The sequence below is a fragment of the Falco punctatus genome (genome assembly GCF_963210335.1).
Source record: "Falco punctatus genome assembly, chromosome: 13".
In the NCBI taxonomy this organism is placed as follows: domain Eukaryota; kingdom Metazoa; phylum Chordata; class Aves; order Falconiformes; family Falconidae; genus Falco; species Falco punctatus.
The window spans coordinates 29059146-29068200 of NC_137593.1; the positions used below are offsets into that span (position 1 = coordinate 29059146).

General features: G+C 47.3%; 1 protein-coding gene across 1 annotated transcript; it reads left to right on the forward strand.

Annotated features, from left to right (window-relative positions):
- Positions 1-110: 110 nt before the first annotated feature.
- Positions 111-7350, forward strand: DTYMK (deoxythymidylate kinase). Its single transcript, XM_080410452.1, has 5 exons — positions 111-275; positions 644-752; positions 1751-1841; positions 4374-4571; positions 6813-7350. Exons 1-5 carry the CDS (start codon positions 146-148, stop codon positions 6921-6923), a joined length of 639 nt encoding a protein of 212 aa, XP_080266578.1. The 5' UTR covers positions 111-145; the 3' UTR covers positions 6924-7350.
- The last annotated feature ends 1705 nt before the right edge of the window (positions 7351-9055 follow it).

Consider the following 9055-nt stretch of genomic DNA (forward strand, 5'->3'; position numbering starts at 1 on the left):
CGGGAGGGGGGCGGGGCCTTCCTTCCCGCTTCACCGCCTCCGTGGAGGACCTCGGCGCCTCAGTGCCCTTGCGCCGCCTAGAGCGGCGCGGGGGCGCGGGCTGTGATTGGCCGGGCGGTGGCGGAAGGGGCGGTGCGCGCGGGCTATGGCGGGCCGGCGTGGCGCCCTGATCGTGTTGGAGGGAGTGGACCGCGCCGGGAAGAGCACGCAGGGCCGGCGGCTGGTGGAGGCTCTGCGGGCTGCCGGCCACCGCGCCGACCTTCTCCGCTTCCCGGGTACGGGGCCTGCCGACGCCCGGAGGGAACGGGGCGGGGAGGGAGTCCCGCTAGGTAGGGCCGTGGCGCCCACGGCGGCGGTGGGCGTCCGCCATCAGAGGGCTCCCGCGGCGCGCCCGGCCCGTGGCCACCTCCCGCCCGTGACAGGTTGACCCCTGCCCTCGGGCAGACCCACCTTCTGCCACCCGTAGCAGGCGGATAGACTCTCGACCCGGGCAGACCGACCTCCTCCCGCCCGGGACAGGCGGCCTCCCGCCCATGGCAGACAAACAGCCCCCCGGGCTGGCGGGTCCCCAGGACAGACGGTTACCCCTTTGGCAAGAGCAGCTTGCGGCAGCATTTGCTGCTTCTCCCCCTCTTTCTTACAGAGAGAACAACGGAGATCGGGCAGCTGATCAGCTCCTACCTGCTGAAGGAGAAGAACCTGGAGGACCACACTGTTCACCTCCTTTTCTCTGCTAACCGCTGGGAACACGTGTAAAGATACATGTTTGTTAAGTTGTAAAAGGAAAACACATGGTGTTGAATCCTCCCGGGGTTTTAGACTTTGTAGTGAGTACAGTAGGTACGAGAATGTGATGGTTTAGCAAAGGAAGCGTAGCTGGAAGCAGTGTCTCAGAGACCGTGACAGCTTTGAATTTAATCTTAGATCAAATCCCACAGTTTGCTTTTTTGAAATGAATAGGTATGATATTTCTAATCCCTCTGCCCTAAGAACAGGAGAGCTGAGGCTGTACCAGCCTAAACCGTGAATCTACTTTCCTAAATTAAGAGACCTTGCTTTGCACAGAAGTCCATGTGAGTGACAGAGTGGTTAAGGAATTGTGTCCAAATTTCCCCTCTAGCTGAGGGCTGCATTGAGCCATAAGTGGCTGTTCTTGTTTTTGGCCCCTGAGTCTTCATGTGTGGACCTGGGAAAATCAGTGTTGACTGTTGTTTATACCTGGAAACTTATATTGCAAAATCTTTTCATTAAAAAAAAAAAAAAAAAAAAAAGCAGCTTTGCTGATTCCGCTGTAGCGGTGGTGCCAAGCAAACTGGGAAAGTACAAGGCAGGTGAGTGAGCTGTAATAAGAAATGTCATTGTCGTGAATAAAGGAAACTTTTTTTTCTGATTGAGGCAGAGAGTATCACAAATCTACTGCACCACTTAAAAAGGGAAGAGAACTAAGCTGTTCACGTCTGTATATAGTTCATCTGTGATCTTGCCTGTAAGCCATGGAGCTGCCTTGAGCAGTGCCTGGCACTGGGGCACCCTGAACTTGGGTGTCTTGAAAGGATCTTTGTTTAATGTCTGTTAGAGGACAATACAAAGAGCGATTTTATCAGGGGTTAGCATCACAGATAAACCTGACACTGCTAACATTAACAGGGAAACACTGGGTTTGTGAAGCATCTTTTAGATGAATTTTTTTCATTTGTATCACTTACAAAAGGAGTGCAACTTTTTTTTATTTCTCCCACGATTTTTTCAGGCCGTTGATGAAAGAGAAACTACATCAAGGGATCACACTTGTGGTTGACAGATACGCCTTTTCTGGAGCGGCCTTCACAAGTGCCAAAGAGGTGAGCGAGACCCACAGCAGCCCCTGCCCCTCTCTGTATTTGGGGAAGCAGCTCCAGTTAGAGGCCTGATGCAGGTGTCAGTGTGTGTGGCCCAGGCTCCTCCTCTGGGGAAATGAGGATTGAAATTGAGGGATGGCAGTTTTACCTCTGGTATTGACATGGTCTGTTTGCCCAGGTCTATCCCTTCCCCAGAAAGAGCAGAGAAACTCATTTGGTTACTTTTGTAAATCTGGACAGACTCTTGCCGCGGGGAAGCTGGCCTGTTTAACTCTGGAGAATGATCATGAGAGTTTATTCGAGATTCTCCACAGTTGCTCTGGCTGCTGGCCCATAAATTTGCAAAGAATAACAGAACCACATACATTGGAAGGGACCTGCAGAAGTCACGAAGCTCAACCTCCTGCTCAAGAATACATCTAATGTCAAGCAAGCTACCTAGGGCTACATCCAGCCAAGGTTTTAGTATCTCCAGGGAAGTAGATCCACAGCCTTTCTGGGCTCTTCTTTCAGTGTTTGCTCACCTTTACAGTAAAAATGATTTTCTTCATTCAGCCTGAACTTTGCATACTATCACTTGTGCCTTTTGGCCTGTCTGTTCACTTTCAAGTCAAGTCAGCTCTGTCAGCCTCCCTCTGGGTCATTCTACACAGTTAATAAGATTCTCCTGAGTCTTGTGCTCTGAGGAGGCTGTCCTGGAAGATCAGCCAGCTTTCGTGGGCCTCTTTGCCTTCCACATGAGTTTCCTGGGGTTTCCTGCTAAGAGGTCCCTAATAAACAGAAATCTACTCTCCTGAAGTCCATGCCAGCAATTCTGTTTGTCTTGTTGACTCCTATCCAGATTTTAAACTACTGTTACATGTTCCTTGCAGCCAAGTCTGCCCTTGACCTTCTTCGTACCTTCCACCTGTTCTTTCTGGCTTGTTGAGTAACACATCCAGGAGGGTACTTCCCCTCGCTGGCTTATCAATCACCATGTCAAGAATTTCTTCAGCATGCTCCAGAACCTGGATTGCTTGTGCCCAGAAGGTAGGCAGGTGGTTGAGGTACTCCATGAGTACCAGGACCTGCAGCTGTGGTCCTTCTTCCAGCTGTCTAAAGAATGTTCGTCAACTTCCTCTCTTTAACCACGCGGTCTGTTGCAGGCCCATCACCCATGCTACTCTGCCCCAGTTGTGCTGCTTTCAGGTGAGCCTCTGTTATTGTATCATCCCCCAGATGTTTCCTCCTGGCCTCTCACCTTCGGTTCTCTACAGATTGCAGACCTTCCCCTGACATACCTAGCGTAGACACTCTTCTTCCACTTCATCAGATACATCCCATTCCTGCTCAGTAGCCATTGATCCTCAAAGCGAATCCTATGGTCATAGGGGCTGAATCCCTGCTTGTAGCACCAGCTGGGCAGCTGAAAGTTGACCTACGTTCATGCCTGCCTAAGCCTTTCCCTGCTTTCTGGAAGGATCAAAGAGATCCTGGGCTCCCATGCTCTGCACTGTCACTTCCAGAGCCCTGCAGTCACTCTCAATACATTTGAGATCACTCCAATAGCATCGCTGGTGCCTGTGTGGATGAGCAGGAAGTGGGCAAGCCTCAGTGGCCTCTCCACAACATCGTGGATTCACGTGCCCTTATGGAAGTCTTCAAATCTGTCAACAAGATCCAAAAGCTGGAAATCTTTGTCTCTTCTGTGTGGGTGGAAATTCGAGGGTAGGGTGGGTATTTGATAAGGAGTCTCCACTGGCTCAGAAAGATTAACACTGTGTGGTGCTTGTATTTGGGAGCAGCTTGCTTCTGGACTTAGAAGAATTAGATTTTATATATTCACTGCCTTTTCTATCACGTTAACCGATTCATAGCTAGTTAAAATAATTTAACTTAGAAGTATCAGTATGTTGGTTATATCAGTTGGAATATCATTTTGTTGATTGCCATCTATTTCCATGTATCTTAAATATCAAAGACACTGAATTCAATTTGTGTATCTACAGAGCGTGTATTTTCCATTTCTGTTGATTATTTATGTTTTCTGTAGGCTTAAACTCAAAGATTATGTCCATTTACATCTACTCAGTGCTATTAATCTTAAAGTAATTGTGAAAAATTATATATGATGTTCCACAGGGGCTTTTAGAAAACATTAATTTATATTTTAATTTTTATAAATTTATATTATATCACAAATTTTGGACTGATAACAGCTGTATGTAGATTCAAAATACAACTTGGTATTTAGTTCTGATGGGCTCTGCACAAGACATGATAAAATCTTTAGCTCTGACTTAAATGAGCATGAGAGGTGCACAGCACCTTGCAAAACGTGGTCCCCCCAGAATTAACAGGGCTGAATTTCCATGATAAGGTGGGATACTGCCTTTTCAGTTTGTAGCCTTGTAGCACTTTGTTAGTGTTTGGGGCTGTACATCCTCCCTTCTCTGGCTGTTTGTTCCTTTCCCACCTAACTCTCCAGCTAACCTGCTTTCCTTTCTTCACATGCCGTTCTTTCTCCTCAAACTTGGTTGTCTTTGTTTGGGACAGAACTTCTGCCTGGACTGGTGCAAACAGCCTGATGTTGGACTCCCAAAGCCAGATCTGATTCTGTTTCTTCACTTGAGCCCTGAAGCTGCAGCAGAGCGAGGGAACTTTGGAAATGAGCGTTACGAGAACAGCCCCTTCCAAGAGAAGGTTCTACAGTCCTTCTATCATCTGATGAGGGACAAGACATTAAACTGGAAGGTGAGGAGGAAACAACCCTACTGGGCCTGTCACAGACCAGGGTAAGGGTCTGTCATGAGAGCTCCTGAACTGTGCCCGTTGTGTCCCTGTGCTCCCCCTTCCTGCTCCTGGTCAGGGGGACACACTGGGGACCAGGCAAGGGTGCTGTGGTCTGTGGCAGAGAGGGCACTTCCCTGTTCCAGGACACCCTATGGGGCCCTGTCGTGGTTGGGGGAAGGATTTTTTTTTTGGCTGATATGTTTTCTAGAAGAGCTTTCTAGAAATTGCTCTCTTAAAGACAAACTGTGACAAGCTTGGGTAAAAAGCAGTGGGACCCACCCATGCTCTTCCCTGCCCGTTTCCTTGGTGTCCTGCAGCATCTTCCAAGGATTCTGGAATCCCTCCTGCTGTAGGCCCAGTACTGGTGATCACCTTCCTTCTCACGTGGCCAGTTTCCATCAGCATTTGCTGTTTTAATGCTACCAGGACTCTCCAAACACCTGATTTTTTTTTTTTTTTTTTTTGTTCCACATGCTGCATCGCTTTTCCTTCTTGCTCACCCATTGGAGCTGTTTGCAGAGGACTGTACAGTCAGCAGCCTTACCCCAGGAGAGGAAGTTTGGCCCGTTTATCCTGTGTGAAGATAATCTAGGCTGAGGTTTTCTGGTGGGGGCATCCTTTTTACCATCTCTATCACCCTGTCAGTGCTCGATCATGAGAGATGGGCACCATCTTGTGTTCATTCTGTAAGCTTCGTGCAGACACAGGAGGACACAGGTTGTGGATAAGTTCTTAGGCACAAGAAGCAGGAGATGTACACAGATTTGCCAAATGAGCAGACTGTGCAAGGTAGAAGGAATTCTTCACAGCCTCTTTTAGGAAAACATTCTCCGATGTGAAAGAGTTTGTGTGTACTATTAGAACCTGAAGGGCCTAAATGTACAACAATCGCCAAACTAGGACTTTTGTTCCAGTAAATGTTATGGTAGTAAATCACCTTCCCTACATCACAGTGACTGGAAAAATAAGCTGACAGAAAATCATAGAACAAACCCCAAAATAATTCATTTAACAAAAAGAAGTATGCTGTCGTATGAGACAATACAGAACTTGTGTATAATCTCTAAACTCTGGTTTTTCCAGAGATTCCAGCAGTAGACAGTGTTTCTTTTAATAGTATTCTGGCATTTCTTTTGTTTTCTATCAATTTCTTGAAAGGAGTTTTCACTTAAAGCAACATGTCTGTTTAAAATATCCCAAAGTGCACAACTGTCAGACAGATAAATACCAGAATAGGTGATGAAGAGGTGTCCCTGAAATGAGCATGGAAATCCAGTTTACACATTAAAGGTATAGTTGGCATTCCTGTTTCTTTGCCCCTCAGTATCAGAAAGAATAACAGAGATCAAACATTGCCAAAGAACTGTTTATGCCAAGGCACGCATCACGGCTCAGTGCCGTTGGTTACACAAATACATTGAAATCAGCGAGCTGCTTGTGGGCGTTGCGTGAGCATGAGGGTGAGGTGCTGGCTGTGCTGTAACGAAAAGGCCATGATTTAATCGTGAAGTCTGTTTATTGCACATCCTCGCAGCCTGCTCTTGCTCAGCGACACTGCACGGGTCAGCATCACGTAGGTCACCGATGCACCTCTGTCCATCTTCTCACCAAGTCCTTTCTTCACCTTGGTCACTCCCTCAACCACATGGGAGCGACACTGCTATTCCTTAAACATCAGCCTGAGGAACACTGGCATCGTATAGCTCTACCACCTCTGCTGACCTCAGCTTGCAGTATTGAAAAAAACAAACACCAAAATCCAAATCTGAAACTGGAACATTACATGATGGAGTTTAGAGGTTCCTGCTATTGTGGGTGGAGTTTAATTTGAAAAAACCACTGAAGGATCAATACACTGACATTTCTAGGGGACTACAGTATGGGATGAAGAAGTTTTAATTGCTTTTGTATCGCATGCCCCAGAGACTGTCACCAAACAGCACGCAGCAGCAGCAAAAAATTCTTCTGTTTCACCTCATCCAGCCCCACATTCACTTCTTAGATACGTACTCCTAAATAAAAAAAAATAAGCTTTTCCAGTTCCACTACACAGTTTTCCAGTTCCAGTGCACAGGTATAATTAGCTCATTTCACTGCTCATGAACAGTAACCATATTGAGTAATGGGGGCAGCGAGGTAAATTTTTCTCATTTGGTGGTGTTAATTGAATACATTTCTGTTGTTTTTTTGTCTTGGAAACAGACAATGGATGCTTCAAAGAGCATAGAAGATTTGCACAGAGAAATCAAGTCCATTGCAGAGGAAACCATGCAGGAGGCTCAGAATAAACCTTTGGGAGAACTCTGGAAATAGAACTTTATACAGGTTATTCTTTCAGATCTATTCTCTTAGATCTTCCTCACTTGGATGACTCCCCTACATCACCTCCCAGTAGCTACAGCTTAGATCCCATGTATTCTCCTGGGTCCAGCGCAGTGCTGATGTCCTTGTAATTTTATCTGCTCCTCCTCCATCTTGCGTAGACCCTTCTGTATTTTATCAACCAACACACGATGAGCACGTAGCGAATTCCTTGTAACAGGAGCTCTTGTTATAGCTCCATCCTGTAGTGCAGGTGCGGGTACAGAGCCCAGGGCTGCCCCTGGGCACAGCAGCAGCAGGCAGCAGCCTTCCCAGTGTCAGGGAACTGCTGTGTTTCTGATTCTTCTGCCTCTAGTCAACATATCCCTTGTGCTGAAACCAGTTTGTAGAGGACTTGCTAATAAATTAGTCTGTTATACATTTGCACGGGGCATTTCCCCCCCTCCCCCCCCCGTGTGATCATTTATTTTCTAGAATGATATATGGGAGGTGAAGGTGCTGTGGTTCAGGTGCTAAATCCAGGGAGAGTGGTTTGCTAGAGCTGGGGAATGGAGAGATGAATTCAAGTCTGCTCCTGCTCCTGCTCCACATCTGTTCAGTGAGAACAGTACAGGAACTGAACAATACAGAAATGAGTAAGAGTCTGAAATAGATGCATTAGCCCATAGCAAGGGCAGTTTGAAGGGTGAGTGGCACATAAATAATTCTAGACTGGTCAAGTTACCCCTGTGGCCAAGATCAGGAGAATAGTCACTTGTGACTCCTGCACAGGCCCCAGTGCAATTCAAACAGCCTGGCACAGGCTGCCAAACCACATCAGCTATGAATTACCTAAGTCATCAGTAATGACCAGCAAACTACGATAACAAACTGGAATATTGAATCATTTGCAAGGTGCACTGAGATATGGCAGTGACCGGGACAGTTAATGTCTATCTGCTGGACAGCGGACTTGCCTTCCAGCAGTGTGGACTAGACTGATCCAAGCTGATACAGAGACTAAATCCAGCTCTAACTCTTGGAGAGAGAAGCAGATTGAAGCGATCCACTAGCAGTGAGAGGAAGGTAAATGTTTAAAACAAATTTGCTATGCAAAGCATCAGGTGAAATGGGAAAAGCTGCTGCCTTCACTCTACAGCTGCACAGCACTTGGTAGCAGAAACACTTGTGAAGGAGGTGAGCACCCGTTACACTGAACCAAGCCCTTCCAGTGACACTGGAAGACAACACCACACAGAGAAATCATTTAATTCCTGTTAGCTTTAGGCTCCTGACTAAAAAGGCAGAAATACCTGTTAAAGATCCAAGAAAGCTGAGCTTAACTCCGTTACTGGGGTTGGTAAAATCTTGTCTGGCTGAGCTGTCCCTAACCATAAAAGCATGAGTGTGAAATAAGTAGGAACTCCTGCGCAGAAATGAAGAGGGAGCTGTGACCCAAGTGACTCGCTCTCAAAGGACCTGGCAGTGGCAAGAGGGTACGGCCTTCCGATTGAAGCAGTGTCCCGCTTTTGCACGGCAAAAGAGGAGAAACCGTTACCGAACTGACTGCGCTTACTTCTGCAGCATGCTGGTGTTGAAAAGGCTAGCTGGAAACACACTGTGAAAAGCTGTCAGTTAAAGAGCTAAACAGCGGCATACAATCTTAAAGGAAAAAAGTTTCACTTCCTACCTACCAGTACAAAAAACTTCGGAGCCTCTGCTTGGCTTTTCCCCCTTTGCCTCAAAAGCACACGTGGCAGAGACTCGCCAAGAAAGCGTGCGTGCCTCGGGAGGGCTCACGCTGCTTTAGAAGCAGAGAGATGCTGCACTGCTTAAAATTCAAACAGTAGAATCACCTCGGAGGTGTTTTTTCCTTTCTGCCAGCATGTCTGCAGGTGCTCCCTGCCCCCCCCCGGGGAAGATGAGGCGGCTGTCCCAAGCAGCCAGCCTCCCTTCTATCGGGCACCCCAACAGGAAGGTCGAGTCGCTGCTGCCCACTGCTTGACTTTCGCTCCCATTTACCTTCATTGCCCTAACAGGGTAAATGCTATGACCGTTTTGACAGCTTTCCACTGCACCACTGGGCTACTAGATGTTGCCCACCACCACTCTGTAATTCAGGCGCAAGAACATTAGGACAGGCA

Excerpts from the sequence above, each read along its gene's own strand:
- DTYMK (XM_080410452.1), top strand. The coding sequence starts at position 146 with ATGGCGGGCCGGCGTGGCGCCCTGATCGTGTTGGAGGGAGTGGACCGC. Across the intron at positions 753-1,750 it reads GCTAACCGCTGGGAACACGT|GCCGTTGATGAAAGAGAAAC; the intron begins GTAAAGATACAT and ends CGATTTTTTCAG. Across the intron at positions 4,572-6,812 it reads ACAAGACATTAAACTGGAAG|ACAATGGATGCTTCAAAGAG; the intron begins GTGAGGAGGAAA and ends TCTTGGAAACAG.